This window comes from Cryptotermes secundus, unplaced genomic scaffold, assembly GCF_002891405.2.
Source record: "Cryptotermes secundus unplaced genomic scaffold, Csec_1.0 scaffold899, whole genome shotgun sequence".
NCBI classification, from domain to species: domain Eukaryota; kingdom Metazoa; phylum Arthropoda; class Insecta; order Blattodea; family Kalotermitidae; genus Cryptotermes; species Cryptotermes secundus.
Window position 1 is genome coordinate 876,873 of NW_019731283.1, and position 27,308 is coordinate 904,180.

At 36.9% G+C, this 27,308-nt stretch overlaps 1 protein-coding gene and 1 long non-coding RNA gene across 4 annotated transcripts; one reads left to right on the forward strand and one right to left on the reverse strand.

Moving 5' to 3' along the window:
• Nucleotides 1–5: 5 nt before the first annotated feature.
• LOC111866931 (uncharacterized protein C2orf42) lies at nt 6–18,721 on the forward strand. Of its 2 annotated transcripts, none has more exons than XM_033752481.1 (12): nt 6–240; nt 355–576; nt 4,581–4,766; nt 6,470–6,604; nt 8,350–8,535; nt 9,521–9,826; nt 10,778–10,921; nt 12,494–12,614; nt 13,093–13,223; nt 14,682–14,855; nt 17,154–17,304; nt 17,955–18,721. In XM_033752481.1, the coding sequence occupies exons 2-12, from the start codon at nt 364–366 to the stop codon at nt 18,170–18,172; spliced, it is 1,965 nt and encodes a 654-aa protein (XP_033608372.1). In that variant the 5' UTR covers nt 6–240; nt 355–363; the 3' UTR covers nt 18,173–18,721. The 2 variants fall into 2 exon arrangements, with proteins under 2 accessions (XP_033608372.1, XP_023712076.1); XM_023856308.2 differs by having other exon boundaries at nt 7–240; nt 9,521–9,820.
• LOC111866933 lies at nt 9,859–27,078 on the reverse strand. 2 transcript variants are annotated; one of them, XR_002843239.2, is made up of 3 exons: nt 22,747–27,078; nt 17,967–18,083; nt 9,859–9,945 (listed from the first exon to the last, which is right to left on the reverse strand). It is a non-coding gene; the product is annotated as an uncharacterized LOC111866933 (long non-coding RNA). The 2 variants fall into 2 exon arrangements; XR_002843240.2 differs by lacking the exon at nt 9,859–9,945 and adding an exon at nt 10,830–10,915.
• Between the last annotated feature and the right edge of the window lie 230 nt (nt 27,079–27,308).

The following is a 27,308-nucleotide window of genomic DNA, read 5'->3' on the forward strand; positions in this document are numbered from 1 at the left end:
GTTGAAGGAAGGAAGGAAGTTATGGTTTCCGTTCCTTGCGGTTTTTTCCGTGATTGGTGTGGTAGTAAACATTAGTAAACGTCAAGGTGATGTTAGTGGATTTGTAACGAAGGCCGAAGTTAATGACCGAATTTTGAAATGCCTTTAGTCTGTGTTCTTTTGCACGTCAGTGAGGAAACAAACATGGAAATGTGTCGAGGAAGAAGCAAAGTATAAGAACTAGCGCCGTAGGAACTGTTGGTCTGTAATAAGTGTATTATTCAAGCCATTAATAATGTAGTTTATGCTGTCCCCAGTTTAACTTTTAAGGGCCAGTTGTTGAAGTAACTTTAATGGTATATGTTTCTGGTTTAGGTAATAAATATGCCGAATGATGATAAACTGAAAGCCCTATTGTCAGACTTGGGTCGGGCCACACTGCGGGGTGTAAGAAAGTGTCCTAAATGTGGCACATACAATGGAACTCGGGGGCTTATTTGTAAGAACAGAGCTTGTGATGTTGTGTTTAAAGAAGGGGGAGAGAAGAGGAAAATGTCAACGGAGGCCTGCAAGCTTATAACAGGCACGACAACGCAGGTAAATTGAGTCAAAACTGAACTGAAAGTTCAGGTCAAACACAGAACAGTTCCTGCAATGTGAGACTCCTGAACTTAACAGACAAAATATAACAGGATTGGTTCAGCAGTAGTGTAGGGAGGTATTCATATGTAAGTAGTCTGTACGTCAGTCCTATGAACGTAAGTAATGGACTTGTGTTTTTTTTTGTTGCATATTTGTATTAAGAATACAAAATTCATATTGTGAGAATGGTTAAGGATTGACCTAGTCGTCACTTTTTTACAAAAGGAATATACTTGTCAGAATTGCCAATTCGCATAATGGGGGTTGAAGTCCAGCTGAATCCACTTGGCACATCCGCCAATGTTTGGCCTATTGTACCTGCCCCAGGTGATTATGATGATGGAGAATTTGGTGGAATGAAGAGCCTCAGTGCCACTTTATCCACCACAGATCCCACTTGACCAGACCTGGGATTGAACCCGGGCCGCCGTCGTGGGAAGCCAGTGACTAACCACTTGAGCTATGGCGCAGCCTTCGGAATTGCCAAACTTTCAGTCCTCTTCGTGATATTCTTCCTTTAAACACACTTTACCCTCCTATCATCCTTGCAAGTTACCGATGCTAGCATCATAAAAGTTTTATTTTGACTGCATTACCAGTTCAGAACACTGCATTTTGAGTTCGTCATCACTTCAAAATTTCTGACCTAGGTGCACCTTCATTAAACCATACAAATGAAAATCAATGGAAGCTAAGTCAGGGCTGTAAGGTGGATGGTTCATGATTTCATAGTCCAGTGTTGCCTTCATCAAATTTACTGTATGTGGAAGAGTAGGATGATCTTTGACTGTTTCTCATGTCTTTTCTTACGAATTGCTTGGTGCACATCATTCGGAAGCAAGTTACTGTAATGTTGTGTGTTAATTGTTAACACCATAAGGAAGAAACTCAACAGTCAGGTCTTCTGAATCCCAAAAGACACTTGCCATTATCATATCAGCTGACAGCTGTGTCTTGAATTTTTTGGGTGTTAAGAGATCCCTTGTGATGCTATGCCATGCTGGACTGCTTTGACTCTGGAGTGAAGCAGTGCCCCAACATCTCATCACAGGTCACTATTTGCTCTAGGAATTTGTTTCCCTTCAACTTACACCAGTGCAGATGTTTGGCAGAAACAAGAACACACTGTGCCTTGAGGTCAAATATTAACATCTTTGGGACCCACCAGGCACACATTTTCTTGAACAGTAAGTGCTCATGGATAAATGTTTCAACACTTGCAACACTTACACCACTGCTGGATTCAATATCACACACTGGGATTTATCTTTTTCCCCAAAATCATTTCTTAGGCACAGCAAGTGTTCATGTTGCTTACAGCTGTTGGCTGATTGTGAGCATGTGGTAGGTTTGAGATTTCTTTACAGCCTTCAGAAAACTTATTTTACCAATCGTAGACACTTGCATGTGACAAGGTGTGACACCATCTTGTACTAGCTCTAATGTGCCAAGGGGAAGGTGGCACAGGTCCACCTGCCAGGTAGTGAATGCAGTGATGCTACCAACTGTTGATAAGAATTATTTTTTTTGGTGCCCAGTTGTTCAGGAAGGAAGTAAAGCCCAGGTTAACACTGAACAACCTCATATTTTTGTAAGCAATACATAATCCTTGCATGGAAAATGGAAGGTTATAGTTAGGTTTTTCAGCATTTACATTCTGTCAGTATTAGAATGTATTTTTTTATTGCTAGTGGGGTGGGACTAAGTCCCTTGTACTGCGGCCACTTTTGGCCTATTGTACCAGCCCCAGATGATAGGTGAGGGTGATTGTGGAGTAATTGGTGGAATGAAGATTGGCAGGGGAAACCGAAGTACTTGGAGAAAACCTGCCCCAGCGTCACTTTGTCCACCACAAATCCTATTTGACCAGACACGGGATTGAACCCGTGTTATGAAACGACTTCACCTGACATATATATATATTGATGTTACCTGAAAGGGATAAGGATATTAAGAAATATGTATTGATTGTATGTTGGTAATCATTTAATTAATTGTATGAGTATGCAAGCAGACTGTATAAAGTGTAATCAGACCACAGGATGTAGGATGTGGATGGGGTAAACAGATTGCAAATAAAGCTGGAAGTTAGACCACATCGACTTCCTGTGCAGTAGGGTTAACGTAACGACGGATGTCGTGGTGACAAATAATCATACTAAAGAGGAAAGTTGGAATAAATGTCATGAGGGGATGAGTCATATATCTTTTATTTATTTATTTATTTATTTCGTCTCTATAGATCATTGTTACATGATATAGGATATGTCAGTTACTGTACATTGGCTGATTACAATAAGAGAATAAAATTACAATACTTACAAATGTTTACACTAGATTACAGTAGATTACAATAGTTAAGATTTCATATAGTGTGAGGTGGAATCTATATTAGGTCCTCTCGGCATGTCGGCTTCCATATGTCGTATTGTACCTGTACTGGTGATAATGCTTATGGAGAATTTGATAGAATGACGCATGAATGGTGTCAAGCAATCACTTGTCAGTTTAGAAAACGAAAGATGATAAAGAGAGATGATCGTCTAATTGTAAATCCTGTTACAATGTGCCTGGGGAAAACAGAGAGTATTTAAGGTTTATACAAAGGAAGTGGCAGATACTTCTTGACAGTCGAGACAAGAGCTCTGAGATAGATAAACGGTCCATCCTCCAGGGGGAGCCGCTACACCTAGGCGGCAGGCAACAGGGAGCAGGCGGACCACAGACCTCTACAAGTGTCACGCATCACCATGTTCACCATCGACAAAGTTGCTGTATTTTGTAAGTAGGGATCTGTTTGTCACAGCCTGGCCAGTTAACCTCAGCAAAGAGGAGAAGTGATTGCAAGTAGACAAGATTTGATTAGGCTAATTATATTTTTTTTGTTGAGTTAATAAATGTTACCTTTTCTTTGGAGTAGATAAGAGAAAGGTGTTTCATTATGATTCGGGAAGGGCCATTACCCTAGGGACCTATCCTTGAACAGGTACCCTAAACCGCACCCATCCTGGAATCATAACACCTGGGCCACCGCTGTGGGAAGCCAGCTACTAACCGCTTGAGCTATGGCGTGGCCTAGTAGAATGTAAGTAAATGAGCAAACCATACAGCATTTGCTCCTCTGTATGAAACAAACTCTGCAAACTAATGGATAGTTCAAATTTTACATTGAAGTTTATTATGAATGGGCCTCAGAATGTTTGGGTATTTCAGTTCAGTAGACTGAACCATTCCAAAATAACAGATGAGATTCTTCTCACATATAAGTGGCATTCTGCATAATTATTTGTGCATAGCTTATGTAATAATTTATGTGCTGTGGTAACATTCTATCAAAATGGTATCTTAAGAATGATCATGAAAATTGTAAATTGTAAAAGGTATAGAAGAGTGTGTGTAATTTTCTCTGACACTCTTTATGCTGCGTGGTCAGACCTGCTTCAAAGATAGGGACCAACTTTAAATTTAAGAGACAGAATGAATAGTGGAATATTAACGTATAGATTAAACATACATATTAAACTAATATTATTAATGAAACAGAAGTGGCAGAACATAGTTTCTAGGTAGTGATTTTTTTTTTTAATTCACTTAGTGGGGGGTGGAGTCCAACTGGGTCCACTTGGCATGGCGGCCACTGATTGGCCTATTGTACGTGCCCTGTATGATTATGATGATGAAGAATTTGGTGGAATGAAGATTGGCAGGGGAAACTGAAGTACTCGGAGAAAACCCACCCCAGCGCCACTTTGTCCACCACAAATCCCACTTCCCAGACCCGGGATGGAACCTGAGCTGCCATGGTGGGAAGCCAGCGACTAACCGCTTGAGCTATGGCGCGGCCTTAGTGATGTGTTACTTGGATGTTGTTCTGGGGCTTGTCTGAACTTCAGTGTTCACTATGTTATGCATTTGTAATATTTCTTTGCAACTTACAAGTTCATGCGTAATTCTCTTAGGTCTTCTCAGTACGAGTAAGGGACAAGGGGCCAGATTACCGAGGCTTTGTCCAGCTGCCAGTAATTCAGGCTTCGGATTCAACAGATTCACTTGATTCTGAAGCAGCTCTCATCTCCCAGACATCCGCACTGTGTTTTGTAGACACTTGTCAGAGGTCATTTGATGCGAGCATCCTGAAGTGTCATGTAAGCATCCTGTTACCTTGTGTAACTTTTATTATAATACCGTCACATGTAGGGGTGTACATGTGACAAAAATAACTGGTGCTAGATTGAGTGATTGGATTTATTGGCACTATGGTTACAAGTTCTCTTAATGACACTCAGTTATAATGCTATCGCTATTCTACGTGCTTTCAGTTCACCGCTGCACATGCACTAGGAGTCTCTGTCTTCACTAGTTGTCTCCTGGCAACAGATTAATAACACAGAAACTCTCACTTCAAATCACTATGAAGTCTTCTTCTCATTTTGTCTTCAGTCACTTTGTCCTCCTTTGTCCTAATCTGTACTCTCAACTACTCCTAGCTTCTACTGCCGCTAGTCTGAATCTTATGTTATGACCGATAGTCAGTCGGCCAGCCTGTATTGGAATAAAACACCCATCTCGGGCTTATGACCAGATTTTTATTACTATCAGATAGTTGTGGGTTTGTTTATGTGGGGTACTCTCTCTCTGACAAGAGGATGGGTCTGTCATTTACAATTACTCATGTCCCACACCAGCACAGTCATTCTTGGGTCTGAGACCCATGGCACTTGCAACCATTACCTTTTCATTACCTCATACAACTTGCAGAAGTATTCGACCTTGCCTCCACATGGGATACTGCCTCTAGTCATTCTTGGAATCTTGTTATATAGCCGCAGCATGGACCACATAGAAAATACAGTTCTACCGTTGCACGGTGCAGACCACACAGTTAACACAAGTCACATAATAACTACCCAGCTAGTTTATTGGCATGCTGACTGCCGTTGGAACGTGTTTACCAAGCCATCACATAGAATCGGGTTGCTTAACCCTCTTGTTCTATTGTTGCCTGCATTAGACTCAAACTGTTGTGTAGTCTGCCGTAGCATGGAACTTAGCATAATGCTGATCTTTGTGGCCTCTAAAATTATTTGGCCATTGGCTGGCAGGTTTCAGATCTTCTCTTGAAATTATATGTCATGTATTTTATTTATAGTTTATTTATTGACCTTCCCGTATCTTGAATTTTGTAGCATCAAGTGATGGGATGGTTAGTGAATAATGAACTGGAAATAAAATGGAAGGCAATGATGGTGGCTTAGTTTTAGATATTATCCTGATATTTGCCTGAAGAAGCTGAGGAAAACTGTGAAAACTCTCGGTTAGGAAAACCAGTCTTTGGTCAGGTTTTGTACTTATGACCAATGGAATAAAAAGCAGGATATCTACCTACTAGATTGAAAAATTCAGTATCTTCACTGCAATGTGGTCTGCAGTGTTTACCTCGTGGGTCACTTTGTAAGAAGGCTTTTTGCCACAGCGTCTGTTTTATCACAGCCTTCTTAGCCCTAGGGCTGTACTGAGAAGTGACCCACCTTTCTGGACTGCATGCTTGAGTAATAGTTATTATTAATCCTAGAATTGAACATTCATACCGTTCATTGATTTGTCAACTTCTGGTTGGAAATGTGTAGTTGTGCTTAAAGTGAGGAAGTGATGTCATCATTAGTAACATTTTTGGCGGTTGTTGAGCAGGCCTGTATTATTTCTGTATAGAATCCTTAACGCCAAGTAAAAGTAGAGACTAAAACAGTTTGTTTCACCCTGGTGTGTTGCAGCTCTGAGCTTCAGATTCAGAATGTTCAGTTGTTTGGATGTCTGTAGAAATCCCACTTTGAGACTTGTGTGTTTACAGGAAAAGACAGCTCCATTCACTCCAACAACATGTCAGCACATACAGGCAGCGCTCAGGTGTTATGCTGAAGCACAGCCCCTCACACTCAAGAATTCTGTCTTATCAACCCTGAATGTCAGCAATGAAATAAAACAGGTATGGTGTATGGAAGCAAAATTCATGTAATTTCAGCAATGAGATCAGAAATAAATCTCTGTATACTATCAGGAGGCTCAGGCTCTGATGGTTAGAACATAATGTAGAGATTTTTTGCCTCATTTTTATTGGGAAGCCTTCCACTCAGTCATTAAGTGAACAAGATCTGAATCGGGTGCTTTTAGAGGAGAATTTTTTAATTTCTGCATGCCTTCATACACCTTCCTTGGCTCACAGGATTTCATGTACAGCAAACTAGATATTGCAGTGTAGTGCATGGTACATCTCCATATTTGTGAAATCTCAGGCTTAAATTGTAACCTGAATATTAGGTTTCTTGACTGAATTTTTGTTTGTGGTTTCCTCAGTCCCTTCTTTTGTATGCTGGAATAACTTAATACCTTAGAGCGGTAAATACTGCTTCCTTCTGTATCCTTCCCAATCCATTATACATAATCATCCTGTCACTATATAGCCTTTGCAGTTGGTAGAACATTCTTGAATTATTGAAGAAACAAGAAATAACAATTGGTTCACAGCTAATAAGTTGGCCTTAAATATCACTAAAACTAATATTATTAGATTTGCTCTAAAACAGTCTTATAACTCTCTGGCAGTTGCTAGCGGGAATTTTTTTATGAAGTTCCTGTGATAAAATTTTTGGGTCTGAAAATGGATAAGAATTTGGATTGGAAGAGTCATGTAGAGTATATTCTCCCTAAACTTAGTTCAGCTGTTTTCGTAATCAGGAGTTTGAATAAAAAAAATTTACGAATTGTGTATTTTTCTTATTTCCACTCTGTTCTTAAGTATGGAATAATTTTCTGGGGCAACTCAATGAATAATGTTAGAGTTTTTAAATTACAAAAGAAACTAATAAGGATTATATCTGGAGTGGGACCTAGAGACTCATGTAGGGATCTTTTTAAGAAATTGAATATACTGCCTTTGTCATGTGAGTACATTCTCTTGTTGATGGTGTTCGTGATTGATAATCAAACTAAATTTTGTTCAGGTTTAGATGTTCATGGTTTGAATACAAAAAATCGAAAGCAATTATATTTGCCAAACTCGAATCTCTCTGCTTTTCAGAAAGGTACTATGTTTACTTCTGCGTGTGTGTTTAAATTTTTTGTATTTGTTTTTTTGATATGACGACCTTCATGTCCATTTGGTTTGGACTTATGAAATAAAATGAAATTATGTATGTATGTAACAAATCTTCTGAAGTGAAATCTGGACTTCAGATTTTGGTAGCCTACTCATTAATACTTCATTAACATAGATCTGTGCTTCTCGGTGTGCTGTGTCTCTCATATTAAAATTCAACTACTAACTTGCAGCAGTTGTCAACATACAATGCTTGTTTTCTTAAGAGAATGCCTTATAGTGTGCAACTCTTAGATTGTCTTATATGCTGTTTCTTGTTTCCGGATATGTCACATGCCTAAAGGTACTAGGACAGCAGTATGTGAAAAACATTATATGAATGTAATCCTTTTAGGCTGAGCACATACAAAATTGTTATAATTCAGTCACATTTTGAAGATATGATTTTTGTTTGTTTATAATGCACTGCCCCAACTGCTGTGGGAGTGTGAGCTGCGTAGAAATCTTTACTCCATGAAAAGGTTAAAACCAAAATTTTGCTTATGTAAATACGAGGAAAAATCAGCATCATATTTTGCCATTTGTATTATTTATGCTGGATGGATGTCCAGTTTCTCAATAAAGTTTTATTACAGGCAATATGGCTACTAGCAACGGAAACAACAGGCCCATTAGTGCAGAGGGTCTCAAAGAACATCATGGCTGTCAAGTGTAAGGCCAGTCCTAAACATCCACTTGGTTACCTGCATTTTAGCTTCTTCATGTCCAAAGTAAAGGATCGAGTTGAGAACAAATATTTCTGTAGCTGTACTGCATTTAAGGTAAGATAATTTCCACATTTCCTGCAATCCCAATATTGTGTAAGCCGCTGTTTTCAGTGTGCATAGGTTATCATCTCAAACTTTGTGTAACATTGTACCCTAAAAGTATTAATGTAAACATGACTTTACCATTGTATTTCTATTCTGATATAAGTTACTGCCCATCATCACAAGTAGGCCCAGGAGAGATATAAAACAGAGACATAAAGAGACAACAAAATTCTTTAATTACCTGTTGGAGCACTGTTCCTAATCCATCCTGTTATCTCTTTGTGCATTCTCATGTCCACAATTTCGCAATGAAGTCTCCTCTGGCAACTGCCTCCATCACTGTGGAATTAAGCTGGCTGATGATAGAAACAGAGGCAGTGTTTTGTTTTGAGGAGACATCATTGCAATTTGTCACCATAAGAATTTTAGATTTTGTGTAATCCATAACTTCACTTTCTAAGAAACTTCAAAAGAGTGTGTTTAATGTTTGGTAATCACATTTGGTTGCTCATAATCTGTACACCATCAGTATATATTTTGTTAATATCTAATTGAGCTGGGCACACAGTAGCGTAGTTGGTTGGGGCACTATGCTACAAGCTGGAAGGTTGCAGGTTCAAGTCCCGATGTGGTCATTGGATTTTTCCAATGGACCTAATCCTTCCAGCTGCACTATGGCCCTGGGGTCAACTCAGCCTCATACAGAAATGGGTACCAGGAATATTCTTGGGATATTCTTGGTGGTAAAGGGCGGCCAGTGCATAGGGCTGACAACATTGCCACCACCTATGAGCCGATTGTCTAGAGAATGTGGGAACCTCAACATCTCACAACCCTACAGGCCTCCATGGCCTGTTGCAGGGATACCTTTACTTTTACTAATTGAGTTTTTCAAGTTTATGGACGTCAAGACAAGGTAGAAAAGGTTTTTAAACAAATATGGAATATCCTAATGTTCAGTATTGTACTGAACTGATTATGTGTTTATTTCTAGGGTCAAGTGAAGCAGGCCACAAATAAGGAAGATCCTACCTTCAAATGCTGTGTTCATTTCTATGCCTGCATCTGTGCATTTGCTAGTGACCCAAAATTAAGTGAAGAGTTCTCATATTACATCAGCCTTGACAAGGCACCTACCCCCACACACACAGAACAGAAGCAACATTTAGTAGCCATTTTGAGTGATGAAGATGGGACTGGTACTTGTGAGGTTGAAGTCGAAGTTCTGCGAGAGGAGGCAGCGTTGCTAGAGGCCACAGGCATCACTGTTGCTGATGATGTTACAGTAGCACAGGTAATGGTAAGAATTTGTATGCTCATACTTTATTGGTCAAAATGTTCATTGTTAATGGAAGTTTAGGATGTTTCCCTGGTGTCTCTGTGTGTGTATGCATATGCACAGTCCTTCTGATGTACATCCTATAAAATTAAAAACATTGATAAACAAGTGAAGTCTTTGCTTAAAAATTCCCAAGAAATTAGTTAAAAATTAAAATTAAAGTTTTGTGTCATTTAGAAGCTGTCAACCTAATGTTGAAATATATATTTGAATTTATTGTAGAATAATTAATTTTTTATTGACACTTTTGAACAAGTACACTTAAAGCAAGAGGTACACATTAGATGCTTTCTCAAGATCACAGATTTCACCTACAAGCCATACATCGTTGGAAGAAATCACACATACACAGAGGTATGTAAATTGTTAATTACACAGATGAGAGAACAAGAAGTTGTTTTAAATAGCTCAGTATTGAAAGAAAGAAGATAGTAAGAAGTGTAATTATCTGTTAACAAAAAACTGTTATAAATAATAACTACAAATGGAAATAATGGCTCACATTATATATAGCTTCATAAAGGTAAAATTTTTGTGGCAGATTGAAGTTATAACAAGAGATCTCTGTCTTCATATGACAGGAACATAAAAAGGTAGGCACATTGTAACATTTATCTTTGTATGGTTTTGGCTTGATATTAAATCTTTGATACAAGGAGGCTGTGATATATTGAAATTTGGTAATCTGTAGCAATTATGTGACGAGTTCAGACTCATGCTACAGAGTGTAGTACTTGATGCAAAAGTTGGTGACAAATTTGGCATCTCTTAATCAGTTTGTATTCTTTTTTTAATTTAATTTCCCTGTTTTCTAATACTAACTGTGGTTTCTGTGTTTTAAGTAACTTCATGATGAACCCACAAATAGGCAGTTCCTCCTGGGTCTGAGTGATCATTATTATATGTTTGAAGGTTCATGGTCTTGAAGTACTGTCAACAGAACAGGTGGAAGTTCAGATTCAAACAATGGATCCAGACACGCTGCATTTCAGTCAAAGTATCTTATCAGATGCGCCTCAAGATCTGCACCCCTCACAAACAACGCAGCAGCTAGAGGTGATGAACCAAAAATAACTATTTTAGACACAATATGAGATTCTTTACTGAATTCCAGTTGTGTTCTTAAAAATATGAAGATAAGTTATGGAAAGTACTTATGACAGTTTGTTAAATAATTTTTTGATAACCCAGACAAATTAGAGGACTGGTGTATTTGGACTGTCAAAGCACTTGAATTACTGGCTTTCAAATTAAGAAAAAATTAGAAAAATTAGTTATTAAAAAATGTATAGGCACAGTTTATATTATAAACAATAGCCAGAACCTGTGAACATCGGACTACGTTCAAGGCTTGGGGCAAATCATAACCAGGTTAAATCTTTCATCACCTAGAGAGACATATAATATCATGTTTCACAAGAATTCATTTTTACTGCAAGGAAGTGAAATAATCAGATTAAACTTGTAATATTTGGAGGTACCAGTTTTTTGGTGGTACTGTAAATCAGTTCAGATTATCAGATTTCCACTGTACTTTCAACTGAAAAGAGAATAGATAAATTTTCAGATGAACATGTAACTTGCTGAATTACTCTTTTTCACAGAGCTTTCCAGTGGCATTTATTTACAGAAGTGGCCAAACATGACATTGAAGATTTCTGTAATTTTTGTGTTGGAAATTATTTTGTACAAAATTTGTATACATGTTATGTATCTCACATATTATCTTCTGTGACTCAGATTTAACCTCAGAATGAAGAGCCAATTTTTGTATGATTACTGTATTACTTTTTTATCTTAAACAAAAAGTACTTCTGCATCAATTATATGTTAATGAAATATCTACCTTTCAGGATTTTGAATTATTTTTAATGCATTACAGTCTTGTTTTATTTTAATTAAGTATGTATTTATGTGCACATACGAATCCAAGGTAAATGGATCAGTTGCTTAGGCACTCTGAAAATAAAAATCTTTGGTAATCTTTGAAAGTGTTCAGAAGGCCGCTGTTGGTTGTTGAATATACAGTGGGGAGTTATAAGTTCTTGTTTCTGCCATTGCATAGTTTAAAGTGTGGGTCAATATAGGTGCATGTGAATTGTATACTATTAAGAATGGCAATCACTCGTGAATAAGATTAAAGTATTTATCTTTGGAAGGTGGGCTACTGAGATAAATATTCTTAACAGTAATAAAGAGTTATAAAAATGTAACCTTATAACATTAATTTATGAATCTTATCTTTTATCTTCTCAATTCAAGCCTCATATCTCATTACTTGTCAGCAAAAGGGAATAACATTGTACATATCATTCAGAAAAATGAGGTTGAAGCAGTTGTGACCTATATTGAGGGATTGTCCTACAATTTACCTGTCAAGACCGAGGAAATGATAAGTATAATTCCTGCCACCAGAATTAATTATTCTGTTAATAAGTGTTAACAAAACATAAGAACATAAATATGTCAATTTTAAATCCAGTGGGAAGAGAAGCAAATGAAAAACATTGTCTGGGTAGCTAGTGCCTTGGTTGCGGTTTGAAGCGCATACCTTCTATAAACAAGTCAGAACATTAGTAGTGAGATAAAGGCTTAGGAGGCCATTATAATTTTGTGTTACTGTGACAGATGCTGAGTGTAAAACGCAAGCGGCAGGATCATAGCACAGTGGCTCCATTGCAAGAGGTGAGTGGCAAGAAGCCAAACTCTACCAGGAGAAATAATCCTGCTATTGGAGTTAGGAAACAAGGTAAGTAACAGTCTTTGTGTTGAAGATTACTATCTTCTGTAGTCTGCTGGATGTTTGCTGGTATTCCTTCAGGAAAGATCCACCAGATTACATTGCATAATGTTCCAGAAGACAGTATTCTTCATGGCCATCACCACGAGAACCTCAGATCTTACATATTCATTATGTCATTTTTGTCTTCAACTCACTTTTTAAATTACAGACCATCTGATGCAGTTTGTAGTCGTAACTGTGTTTAAAGATCTGTGTTACATTAAATGTTGTATAAATATATTTTAAAGTGATGAATTTTATAGGGAAATGAATTATGTGAGCACAGTCCCTGTCAGTTTGTTCCTTATATGAGGAATGTATGGCATAGTATCTCTCAGTTGTATTAACTTAGAGATGTTTATTTCTTCCATTGATTACGGTTAAGAAAATCATAAAAATGCATGTAATGCTACTGCCTTTATTCAGGAGGGGTTTCTTGTTCCAGAGCCAATAGATGAAAATGCAGCAAGCATTACATTTGTCCAGTGGTTGGCATCTGTGACAGAGAGGATAAATCAGGCGATGCACTTCCAGTTCAGTGGGAAGCCAGACCCTCTGGTTTTCCATGTTCCACAGGTTACCTTTTTCATTATGTTATTGGTTGATTATTAGTGGAAAAAGTTGTGTAATATGGAATTTCATTGTTTGTGCTCTTTGCTTGGTATTGTAAGAGTGATTAACACTTCATGGACCGGCGATTTAAATATTTAAATCACCCTGGGGACCGGCATTTTTAAACATACTACCCTAACTTGTGCACTGTGCACTTTAAAATTAATATAAAATCTCCTAATTAATTTTTTGAACTAAAGTTTTTGGAGAACACTTGCCAATGCTCCTAGAAGTGCTTGAGGATGTGATATTTCTGGAAACATTCCCCTTTGTGAAGTGGCATTACACAGAACTTGAAAATGTAGACATACTCCTTTTTTTATGAACTGTGCAAACGCGGCATTGCCTAGACGGATTCTTCCCCTTGGAATGTTCACACTTCAGAATTTTCACAAGGGTATTTTTCCGCATATCACTCGTGAGTCGCCCTGGGTGTCCACATGAGGCCTTTGTGTGGTGGGAGTTGATGGACCCAGTCATACTAAGTCTTTGTGTGACCCTGGTTCTGCCGCCACCATCTGGACTGTAGCCCAGGCCTTTGCCACATTCATCAGAAATGCTTTGTATTTCAATTTTGAATCAGGGTTTAGATTTTTTTTTAGATTTTTTGCTGTCCTTGCAATGTTATTTTCTGCATTATCGTCGGAGCTACTGTCACTTTTACTGTCTGCGTGCACAATTCTTTGTTCTCCCCTGTCACTGCCGCTCTGAATCACCATTACTACGCGTCTCACAAACCAGGTCAGCTAGGTCTTCGGAGGAGAATTTGTCCTTGATCCATTCTCCCCACTACTTACTGGCTGATACACACAGCTTGAAGAAGGCAAAGCATTTTCCTTTATAGTCGGTTAAGTAAACAGCGAGGTCAAGTTACTGACTGCTAACTAAACATTCCAGAGTCTTATCACGCATCTGCAGGTGGTTGCGTGCAATGTAGGTGGCGCCAGAGCGATGTATGGTGTGTTGCAACTTATCGTGTTCTAAAAGCCTGTTAACACGCGAACTGGCCGCCATGTTTAAAAGCGAAAAACCTTTTAAAGGGTGTGCGGTCTGCAAAGTGTTAAATCAAGGAGGTTGGGCTGAGCCAAACATATACCCATTGGTGCACACAAATGCGTAAAACAAGCCGATTGTAAACTAGCATGCCAGGAACCAGTTAGAAAGGAATTAGACATAATTTGATAGGGTAATATTTAAATTAATTCTAAAGCTATAAACTCCATTGAACTTATGGTTTGATTTCAGAATGATGATAATTCAGTGTTGGATCCTATAAGAAGTCCGTATGAATACAGATCTTCAAACTAAACTCCTGTCCTCCCATTACAATCCCATATGACCGAATGTCTTAGAATTCATGAAGTTATTCAAAAGATTACTTTCAAAATAATTTTGTATTTCTGACACCTCCTTTGTTATCAGTTTTTCTTTGACTGCTTGAGAGAACGCATTTCATGTGGAGGGAAAAAGAAACGGTTACCAAACTTCACCACTGGCTTTGTGCGGCGTGATGCTGTTCCACTTGGGACATTCACTAAGTACACATGGCACATCACAAACATCATTCATGTGAAGCAGATATTTGAGACACCATTGGTGAGTACATTTATTTATTTATGGTTTGTTTAACTACACTGCCAGTAGCTCAGACTGCATAGCACTCATGATGGGATGACCAATGAATAATGAATTGCAAAGGATGTGGAAGGAAGTGGACATGGGCTAATTTGAGATACTTTCTCAGCATTTACCTGGAGGGTCAGAAGAAAACAATGTGAAATCTCAGGAAAGCAAGTCTCTGGGCTGAGATATGAACCCAGGGACTCCTGAATATGAGTGCTACCCAGTGTTTCACAATCTTCTGTGAATAAATGTATTTGTCTAGCTATGACATAAGGATATCCTTTTAGAAATAATATTCATATGTTTCATTTTATTGTCTTGGTAATGAATGTAACAAAGCATATTTAATCTGATATGCAGTGTGTTGATACATGTGTGGGAATAACTCACTTGGACTCAAATGTAATAAGTAACAAACTTTTTCTGTTCATCCATCCAATCATGTAGGCTCATTTTAGGAAAATTTTAACCCTGTTAAAGCTTAAGAGAAGCTTTGCTCACAATCAAGTTACTTCAACATCCAACCTCCATAGTGAATGTGGGAGTTAGAATTATTTGTTTTATAGTTTATTATGCATATCGCATATTGAGTAGCTTCTCAAAAATCCACTAGAGTCTCGCCAGTGCAATTAATACAGCACCTGACTGTATTTCTGAGGTTTGGTTCCCAGTAAAGGTGTTTTAATTGCTGCCTTTAACACCATGCCTTTAACCAACGTGGAGCAACCCATCGAATCTCCTGTTGTTCCATATTATGGTAACATTTTGTTGAGATGAAACCTTGGACCTCCTCCTAGTGCAGAAATGGAGAAGCATGGAGCTTTAGGTATTCCATTAACATTATTCAATTATGGGTCCTTGACACATTTACTACCAGCCTCCCAATGGCAATTTAATTGCACAGCCCAGGGTTTTTATATGTCAATGTACTTTTAATGTGTATATTGAGCAGCAAAATCCAGAAACACACCGCTTGTAAACTATGACACACAGGAACCAGAAACTTTGTACATACTTTCTGAAGTGTGGTATGTAGTGTCACATTTTCCAGGATGTAGAGGAACACCACACTTTCAACAATACCACACCTAGTTTCACTATTTCCTTAACACCCTCTTCATCTTCTTGTCAGACTACTGTCACTCCTCCTGCTAGAAGTTCAGCAGAACATAATCTTTTGTCTTGCCATGTAGCCGGTAAGGAGGGTCTTTTGCGGGGTCTCTAAAAGCTGATTCCATTTGTGCAGTTGATGAAGGAATATTGGATAATTCCTTTTCACTTGCAAGAAGTAAGGTATGAAGTCCAGATATCCCATCCTCCCTTCTTGATTTGACTTAATTGGTTACTGATGTCACACCTGCTGCTCTCACTGAAGCGGAAAAGTGGCTAAATACTTTCAAAATGGTTTTGGGCCATTGTTTTCAAAAACACTGGCGTTTCGAAAACAGGATCTTTGGACCAGTAGAGTGTGAGTAGGTTTTTTTATTATCGGAGCCACAAACATCAATCACAAAAGTCCTTTCAGTTCTGGTACTTTTACCAAAGTCTGTATGTGAAATTGTGTGGTTGTTCACACACATGCTCGAAACAAAATAGTTTGTAATAAATAAATTTACGAAAGACATAACATCAATGTTCTGAATGTTGGTATTCAGGCCTGTGTTTGCCGTAAATGGCGGAAGAGGTGAACAGTAGCTTGGCAGTGTTTCAGGTGTGGCCTTGTCTGCAATGTCACTTATCACGGCAATTCCTGGAGATTCAGGCATTTCACTGTCACTTGATTCATTAGAATTGGATTGTGGAATTTAATCATCTTCACAGAATCTTCTCTAAACAACACTTACATCGTATGATTGCCACTCAGTTTCTTCTTGCTTACCATAATGCATTATATTATAAGATTTGAGCAGACACACTGTCAAACTGCATGCTTATTGAAACAACAAAGGGAAAGGAAGGGGAATAACAGTGACATGATATTCAAGTCCAAGGAAATACCAATGTATATGCCATCTATTATATAATGACCAACAATGCTTCATAATCTTAGTTTGAATGAGAAATGTTCACGCCTTTCTCTTCGACCCAAGTTGAGTACGGGCCCCTGCCTGTGGAAACACTTATCTGACCCCAGTCAGATGTGGGAGCGAAAATGTTAATATAGGATGCACCTTAAATGCTTCTTTGTATGTGTACAGAAATTTATATATTTTTTTAACATAAACATTGTTAGTGGTTTATGGTGAAATTAAACTGCTTTGAATTTCTCAGATGCCACTGGAGATCACCCGCAGCTTTGTAGAGAATCGTGATGGTACCTATGAACCTTTTAATCGACGTAAAGATGAGAATGAGGCTTTCCGAAAAACTGATAGTCAGCCTCTGATTAAACCTCTGGAGTTGAAAACATTTCTTAAAGTTGGTAAGTCAGCAGTTTTAAAGTAGTAGAACAGTATGTGTTGCATGTTGCAGGCAATGGTAATATCTACATGACTGTTTAATTATTCATTGCAAGATTGGCATATTTCTTGTAAGCAGGTTGTACAATCAGCTGTCCTCCAAAGCTGTCATTGCTTAAATGTATCAGTAATGTATTAACCTTGTTATATAGTTTCAAAACACTTATAATTCATGTTTGGCAGAAATAACGTATAGGAGTGGCTATTGTTGGATCATGTACCAGCTAGCATCATGTCTCAGAAAATAGGACTCTTCATACATTGGATTGCAGAAGAACTCAACACTGTGACCCTTACACAGTGTGTTACCATACAAGAAACTTATTGAATCTTGGTTAAAATTAACCATCCATACCCAAGTTATGACCAGGTAAACACTCAGGTTTTTCAAATATATTGCACTTTGTGTGTTTAGATTATTCAACTTACAAAGTGCCTTAAATGCAGAAACAACCTGAATTGAGAATGCTGTTTCTTAATTTGTTTTCATATGTAAGATTTGAGGCTTTCATGGCGGTGACTATGAAGAAAGCAGTCTTCTGGGATTTGGCACCGTGTATATGTGGTGGTTATCCCAGAAGACTGCTTTCTTCATTGTTTTCATATGTTTCAGGCAATATGTCACCTGATCAGCAGGAGCCGACACCATTCCTCATAGAATGGATACCTGACATCCTTCCAATTAGCAAGATAGGGGAACTTCGAATTAAGTTCGAGTTTGGGCATCAGCGCAATGGTCAGCCTGAAAAGAGAACACAGCGACCATTAGCACGGGCTGTTCCTGATATATCTATCACACGCATCACAAATCAACATCTACTGCAACTGTAATGTCTAGGAGAGGGGTGTTTTCCTGTAGCATTAAGGGGGCACTACGCCTCACGGTTTGTGCCTCTATCTAAAATGTAAACCCTACCATAAGTATTTTATAATTGGGAAGAATGGTGCCCTCGACAGATGACGGGTTAGTCTTCCAGATTCTTGATGGTATTTCATTAGTTATGGGCCTGCATATATGACAAATTCATGGAGAAAGATGGAGCTGAGATTTGTAGATAGAATGGAGTTGTGATATACATGCAAGATGAATGGAGACCTGTAACATGTGCTAGGTGTGTCCCATGAGAAAATCAGACCAGGTGTCTGAAAGCTGTAATGTTGCAGAGAGAAACTGGGCTCTGAATATAAGTGTGTTTAATCCCGGTTATGTTTTCTATATTACAGCTACAGTCAAATTTTGTACTGGTTTCAGTATTCTAGACTAGAAAACTAGGCATTACTAACTGTAATCCAGAATTGAAAGTAAACACATAAAAAAAAAGGTAAAACTACCCCTATACCAAGCCATGGAGACCCATATGGTTGTGAGGTGTTAAGGCTCCCACATTTTCTAGACAGTTGGCTTGCAAATGGCAGTAAGGTTGTCAGCTGCCTTTTACTCTCAGGAAGATTCCTGGTACTCATTTCTTTTAGAGGCTGAGTCAACCCCAGGGCCGTATTGCGGCTGGAAGGATTAGGTCAGTTGAAAAATCCAATTACATCAAGAATTGAACCTATGACCTTCTGACTTATAGCATAGTGCCTCAACTAACTGTGCTACCATGTGCCCTAAGTAAACACATGGAAATATAATACAGGCATTGGACCATGATGATCCAGTTACCAGAACTGGGTTATACTTTTGTATGAACAGATTGTTTGATGAGGAAAATGGAATGTACTCTGCTAGTGATTATGGGACAGGGATGGTGCACATGCTCTAGGCAAGGGTATGTACAGTATATTCTATTTCAATTGCTAGCAGCAGAGTACATTGACTTTTTTCATCAAAAGATCTCCTTATGTGCAAACTAAAAGGGACTAAAGTATACTGAATCTCTGAACAGAAATAACAATCAACATTTTTTGTGTAGATATGTCAGTTAAAAGAATACCATTTGCAGATTTTAAAATGAAAATCCTTTTTATTGTCATTGAAACGTTCTTTTATTAAGCAAAGTAACGTTTGTATATTTTATCATATAATGAGATATTACAGAAGTCAATTAAGACTGGAAATGTGAGTAATTCAGTATGTTAAGCCATTTATAAACTTTTCTCTATGTGTCCTGTGCTTCGGATTTAATGCAGGTTCTGACATATAATTGAATGGATTATAGAAATTATAATTGGTAGAGAAATGTACACAAACAAGCACCAGTCTTTAATGCCCATTTCAGTTGAAGCCAATGAGTTACCAAGATATCTGACTAAAATTGTCATTTGTATAACTGTCTAGATACTGCTGAACTAAAATAGCACTTGCAATAAAGCAGAAATAAGAGCTTCATTCACAGAAGTGGTGTAGGTTATATATTGAAGCTATATTTGAAGCCAGAGACATAACCCATGGGAATCCATTTATAATTAAGGTGCATTTTTTCACACTTTAATGAAATTTCTATAGAGAAATTAAGTTGTATAGAAACTCAAATAAAAAGAAGTGAAGTGCAATGACAGTGACAGGAGTGCTGTGATATCTTTTTCTGCTAGAAAATGTATGTTATACATTTTCCTTCTGCATGAAACATCTCTTGCCTCTTCATAATGGCCTTGTACATATGAAATTGAAATTTATAATTATATGGCACATTATTTTATTGCCACTGTGATTGTTCTAAATTTATGACCCTTCATGCATTTGATTATGAAATATCTGAATGTGTAAAAAGGAATGTTTGCATAGTCTTGCAATAAATATTACAATACAGACACTAAAACTGAATCATCATTCTGTTAAATCAGATTGCAAGAGAAGAAACTAGTAAGTTAAATAAATGTAGATTACCAAGATCCTTTTAAACATAGTCCTAAATAAATGTAGATTACCAAGATCCTTTTAAACATAGTCCTATTTAAAACGTGGCTTGAAAGTATAAAAGAAACATGGAATAAATAAATGTATGTAGGATAAACAGGTACTTCTTCAGACAACTGTTGTAGAGTTTAGCTTTTATGAATAACAGGTTTGTAATCTATGTTAAGCCTTTACCAACAATTTGAAACAATTGAATTGATATTAGCTGCACCTCACCCGCTTATTGTGTAACAATATGAATCCTATTATTATCAGATAAATCAGTACAACAGTGCAATCTTTATAATTAATTTTTTTAAATAAAAAATATATAATAATATAGATTGTACTATTGTACTGATTTATCTGATAACAGGAGTTCAGTCTGCCCCTTTTTATTCCATAAAGTAAGTGGCATTTTTTATTGCTAGTGGGGTGGGACTAAGTCCCTTGTACTGTGGCCACTTCTGGCCTTTTGTACCAGCCCAGATGATAGGTGGGGGTGATTGTGGAGCAATTGGTGACATGAAGATTGGCAGGGGAAACCTAAGTACTTGGAGAAAACCTGCCCCAGTGCCACTTTGTCCACCACAAATCCCACTTGACGAGACCCAGGATCGAACCTGGGCCACCATGGTGGTAAGCCAGTAACTAACCACTTCAGCTATGGCGCGGGCGAAGTGGGTGGCATAGTATTAATTTATTGTTTTGCCTTCATAAGAGATTTTTATTTTGATCACATATTCAAAGCAATTTTAAGAACATCTAAATTTCTAAATATATTTTATGAGGGAAAAAGCAACACATAGCCCACAATCTAAATATTATATTTATTCAGCTGTAAGATGGGAGAGCTGAGTTCATAAGATTAGTTTAAAACAAAATGGAAGTCACACTTTGAAGAAAATGTTGATGGTTTGCTTGTCTTTTATTTCCAAAAGCATTAGGATGTACCTAAATTTCATTTGTAATATATTGTAACGTGTACAGCCATTGCTATGCAGTGAAAAAGCGTGAAAGTTTTTGATAAAGTAGGCTGTGATGATTATGAAACTGTTATAAATAAGACCATGTTTTAGCTGTCAAATTGAGTATTTCTGTGAGCTTGTAAGAGTTGAAATGAAAACATGTGATGTCTAAAAAAAAAATAAAAAGACTAACTTTATTTTCCCAGGCCACTGTCAGGTAGTTCATTGTTGGGATATTGAAATCAAACAGTAGATGATATAGTGGAAACGCCATCCACTTTTTGGGGACTGCACGTATACTTTGTTTCCTTTGATGTATCCACTCTTATGTGGGTACCCTGCTATTTACTATCACATGTATATTATGAAGAGGACCTATGAGAGCTCTGCATACTGAAATTAAATAAACATGCCATGAAATGTTGGTAAGAGGAGGAGTTCTGCATCCCCATCCCCAAATTTCTGCATCTTCAAGTTGCTTGGAAAGACTGCAGTTTTCAATTTCTTATCCACCTACTGTTTCATTTTGTATGGCTCTCAGAATTTTTATTTTGGAGCAGTCACTTGTTTGCAGAATGTTTTAGGGTTTGTAGAGAATTGCCAGATGGGTAATGGTTTGTGCGAAACTTATTCAGGATGTCTTTTACAGGTGTATAGGCTCATTCAGGAGAATACAATCATGAAAAATTAGAATGGAAAGCAATGATTCACACATTGGTCACTTTAATTAATCATAGCAGTATGTTACATGTGGCTGAAAAGTGTTACAACCTTAGATCACTTGGCAGTAGGACATATGAAAAGTTGGGTTAGGATTACATACATGATATTTACTGGTTCATGTTGCAAAGTTCAGTTTCCTTGTAACATTTGTGATAATTTGGAATGGTTCAAAGTTGACAGTAACAATATTAATAATGTAGTGTGCTGCAGTAAGTTGATGTGCACCACATTAAAGTATGTTAACAGCAAAAGTCTGCCTCAAGAATCCAGGGTCAACTGCTTGGTGTATATATTTATACTTTTCTTTCTCTTCTGACAGCTTTTAATATTCAAACTTAGGAATGAAATCTGATTGGCCCATTCATGGTGCTGTGGCCAAAGTCTTCATAATTTGTGATTAGATTGGTATTCTTAAAGAAAAAGGGTGTCCCAGGAGTCAAACCATGGGTTAGTGCTGAGGAAAATATTTGGATCTAAGAAATGGGAAGTTATAAGAGTGTAGAGAAAACTACATAATGAGGAACTTTATAATTTGTACTCTTCACTAAATATTAGTAGAATAATCTCATATCATAGATGATGAAATGACCTGGGCATGTAACACATATGGGATGGATGAGATATGTATATGAAATTTTGGTCCAAAAACCTGAAGAGACTGCTTGAAAAATCTAAGCATAGCTGGTAGTATAATATTGAAATGGACTTTAAAGAAATAGAGTGGCAGAGTGTGAACTAGATTCATTTGTTTAAGGACAAGTACAATTTGTGGGCTCTTTTGAACATGGTAAAGAGCTTTCAGGTACGATAAAGTGCTAGCCATCCCAATAGTAGCTTGTCAAGAAAGACTGCACCTTGGAAGCAGTTAATTTGTTTACCTGTTGACATCTATGTACCAGTAACTGATAAAATGGTATTCCTTCATTCTGGACACAGTCTGGAGTGGCAGTGTTCAGACTCTTGGTAAAATTCTTGCAGGGAAAGGTGTGTGGGAACCTCCCCACAGGTGTTTCCTGTCAATGAAGTTTTCATGGGACAGACATATACAGGTTGTACAGTTAAGACAGTGAGCTGATACATATGAGATGCATTCACTTAATGCTAGGAGCTAATGCTTGTTGCTTTCATACTGTAATAGATACCTTATTGAACAGTCTTTGTACATAATAAACTAAATTTCACATGTAAAGTTTTGATGTATTCTATGCCATAAATTGAATAACATACAGAAATCAGTGCAACACATTGAAACCTGGTATCAATTCTGTCAACCAGTTCATTGAAAGAAATATTCTGTTAAACAAGATCTGCTGTAAGTAATGAAAGTTTTGCATTTTATTAAACTGTTGTATGCTGAATCTTATTTTCATGGAACAGCTGGATCTCAGATATCTTCATTTATTTAACTACTGTCATATTAAGCTTGGGACAGTGTAGGTTGAAACTAAGTACATTTTATCAACTTCATTGATCATGTGGAAGACACATGATAGCATTAAGTACTTTAAAAATAGAACATTACATAAGATTCAGATAGTCATGAAACTGAAGCATAAGATTATAATTTTGTATGAACCTTAACTTGTGCAGTAACTGAGAGCTTCTCTTGTGTTTCTTCCTAGATGTTTCAATTGCTGTAGGTGATTTTTGGGCAACAAAGTCTCTCCCTTTCATGTGTGTCTTATGGATCACATTTCATCCTAAGTTATATAACAAAAGAAAAATGCATTCAAACTACAAGTTACCAAGTAATGGACATCCATTACCATCATTCCCTCTATTTGGATTAGTTTACTTGTAACAAAACAGAATGTGTCCATATTTGGATCTTCCATGAGATTCTAATTTTAAACATTTTGCAGAATTCTTCATAGTTCATTGTTTCATTTTGTTAGGAATTTCTTTTCCGTCACACTTAATATTGGGCACTGTCCATTGCCTGAAGCATATGCGTTACGTGCAGTGTTCCACAAGTTAAATGTATTCCTGAAATGTTGTGAATATCAAATACATATATATATATATATATATATATATATATATATCAGACAGTGAACAGTGACTCTGATATATTGGATTATGCATGATAACAAAGGTTTAATGAATTATTACAGTTTTTAAGATATGTTTTTCGTGGAATTTGTAATTCTGTCTTCTGATAACCAACTTTCATTAAATCTGTTAATATCGATTTCTTCAGGAATGTATTGTATTATAAGAATGTATAAGACACAAGAATATATATTCTCTTTGACCATTTTTAACATTACTGGATATTTGTTGAGGGAAATTAAATAAATGTACATGCTTCTTGTAAAGTATTATCCTGTTTGCCAAGTATGAACAAAAATTTATTTGATGCAATTTTACAAATAATTGGCAATCCATTTAGCTTTGTAAAATTGTGTAATAGATAGCAGATATACCAAAGACATTCTGTAGGACCTACATTCATTTATTATCATATTAATGTAAATTGACTTTGTATTTGAGACTTAGTTGATTATGTTATTACTTATATTTCATGTTACAACATAATTTATGTGTAAAACCTGTTATAAACCATTCTTTTAAACTTAGAGGGACCAGAAATTCTTTCATCCTGACCCCTCAGAACCTAATGAGGCTATGTTTCTCTACATAAGTTTCCCATTACATCATACAGTGCTTCAAGGATTTTCTTGTATGATTTTTACATATTTGTTGCACATAACATGAATATTTATACTCTCTTAGCTTACAAGCTTTAACATGTTCATTATAAGTATAAAATAAGAACATGTCTGAAACATTACGGTAGGAAATTGCAGTTCCCAAATGCTCTGTTGAGCATCCACAAAGAACATGCTAGACTCTTTGAGTTCTCATTTTGTTTACATTGTTATGTCACACTGTTTGGTTTATCATTATTGATTTTATGCAAATATCGCCATTTACTGTATAAATATAATTTTTAATGTAAGTGCAGGTACAGATGTGACCATAGTGGACATGTAACAGCATCTGCCATGCTTGATAAACTGTGACATAATACTCAATACAGAAATTTCATGCTGAGTGACACTGACAACACAGATTAGATTTTTTAAAATATTTTGTTCACTTTGGAGAAACCTTCTAGATGAAAACTAAGCTACTAAGCTTTTCCTTTGAGAAATAGTCTGTAGAGTTCTTTCTGTATTGTATTTTTGTGTTACTAATTTGGAGTATTATAATTGGTTGATTGTGGAGTTCTGCAACTAATCCGAGTCATTCAAGTTGTTTCAGTTCATTGTCTTTGCTAAGAGATGTGAAATGTCATTCTAAATGCAGTAGTACTTACAATGATACTGCATTATTGTTATCAGGAATGCCAGATACTGTATATAGCAGGCAACATGTTATGTTATTGTAGCTACAATGGGTTCCTATTTAAATTGTATTCAGGATTTTATGTCTTGTTTAAGTCATGTTGCAGGAAATCTACTGTGCCAGCAGCATTACATGGTCATTATTTTCCCTTGTCCTGAGCTGTTTATTTATGATCTATTTAATGATGCTGTCAGTAGCTCACACTACATGGCATTTCATGGTTGGGTGATAGCAAATGATGAATTGAAAAGGATGTTAAAGGAAGTAGCTGTGACCTAATTTGAGGTACTGTCCCCATATTTACTGGGAAGAACTGAGGAAAGCTGAAAACCGTGAATGAAGTAAGTAAAATGGTTTCACTGGACATCACAATTTTGCACATGACAAGAAGTGGAATCATAATGGTCAAAGTAACAATAATCATCTGACCCACAAGATTTTACTTTAAACAAATTTAAAATTGAGGAAAATACAAAAAATTTTCAATATTTATGGGCTTTTCCACTAGTTTATTTTAAGGACTGCAGGAAACATCAGGTTTTTGACACCTGTGATGATCTTTTGGAAAAAATCTGGACGAATGCACCTTGGATCCTTATGCAATTGTCACACTGATCCTGCATCAGCATTCTTTGTACTACAATGTGTTAGCAGATACACTACATATTTGCTCACATAGAATGATATGTTTACTACAGACAAAAATTCCAGCTTCCCTTACAATCATTTATACTATCTGATGAGGCTCAAGATTACATATACTGCAGAATGTGTCTGTCATCATTCTTCAATGTTGCAGTCTGTTCTCTGATGATTCACATCCATTCTGATTCTGTGGTGTCATTGAAATAGTTTGGATTGGGATGTGATTGCTGTATGCTGAAGCATCTGCAACATTTCTGGTGCTAATGTTCTATGCTGCTCCTGACTTCATGATCTTTGCAATGTGCTGTCCTCTGGTTTCTTTCACAAACACTAGTCTGACAACAACTGAAGTGTTCTGTGTGTAGAGGGTATGCATGTCTAGACTTGCATGAAAAGGCTGCTGCCGCGGTTTTGTGTATGTTTTATTTTTATGTGCTTTAAGCTACCAAACCTGCCAAAAAGAGCAGATTTTTTGTTTCCAGTATCTGGTGAATCTAGGTTTGGTATTTAGCTTGTCCATATAGTGAACAAAGCTGTAATGCACAAATGCTGGTCATTGATTCCACCATACTTCCTTGTTATTAATTCTTTGCCTTTAAAGCAGCCATGTATTAACTTGGCAGGTGATCCACTGTCATAAAGTGGCCTCTTATTTGGTTCAGATATGCACGGCATAAGTGTAGGTGTGTATTGGAATATATCTAGAATGATGAATACATACACTGATTGTTGGTGTGGAAAAAGTAAGGACACTTATTATTATGTGGAAACCCACATAAACTGTGGCCACTTTTTTACTTGTCTCTCTCTGGATCTGTAATTCCTCTTCAGAAAAGTATAACTCTGAAAGAGAATAGGAATTTCTGTATGTTCTTCACACATGACATTTATTAAAAGATGAAAAATCTTGTATTAATATTCAAATTACTTATCATAAACATTAGTTATCTTGATTTATCACTTGCTTGTCAATATTAGTAGTCATGATATCTGCACCCCTGCTCTTTATCATCTTGTCAAAGTGACATAATGTAATTGTAAGTATTGTGATACAGTGTCGAACTGCTGTGGTTTATCTCATACATTGTGTCAACTGGCATGATTTATTGAAATCATTTTCTCTGTTGGAAAATATTGTATGATAATATCATGTTATATGTGATGTCACGAGTACTACTAAATATAAAGTGATGATTGCCTTTGTTTTTTCATATTAGATGTCCCTGAAATGATGAAATTCCATCGAACATCCATCCAGGCTTCACTCAACGTAGATAAATCAAAGATGTATTTGAAATGAAAAATAATTATATGTTCATGAAATTGGTAGGAAACTGAAACACAGCAGAGCCAAGTTACACTAAACTTTGTCTGATAAAATTTTATGTAACATGAACTCGCTTAATTTATGCCCAGAAATGTTTGCAATGCCAAGCTTAGGCTC

Excerpts from the sequence above, each read along its gene's own strand:
- LOC111866931 (XM_033752481.1), top strand. The coding sequence starts at position 364 with ATGCCGAATGATGATAAACTGAAAGCCCTATTGTCAGACTTGGGTCGG. Across the intron at positions 4,767-6,469 it reads CGAGCATCCTGAAGTGTCAT|GAAAAGACAGCTCCATTCAC; the intron begins GTAAGCATCCTG and ends GTGTGTTTACAG. Across the intron at positions 13,224-14,681 it reads TGGTTTTCCATGTTCCACAG|TTTTTCTTTGACTGCTTGAG; the intron begins GTTACCTTTTTC and ends CTTTGTTATCAG.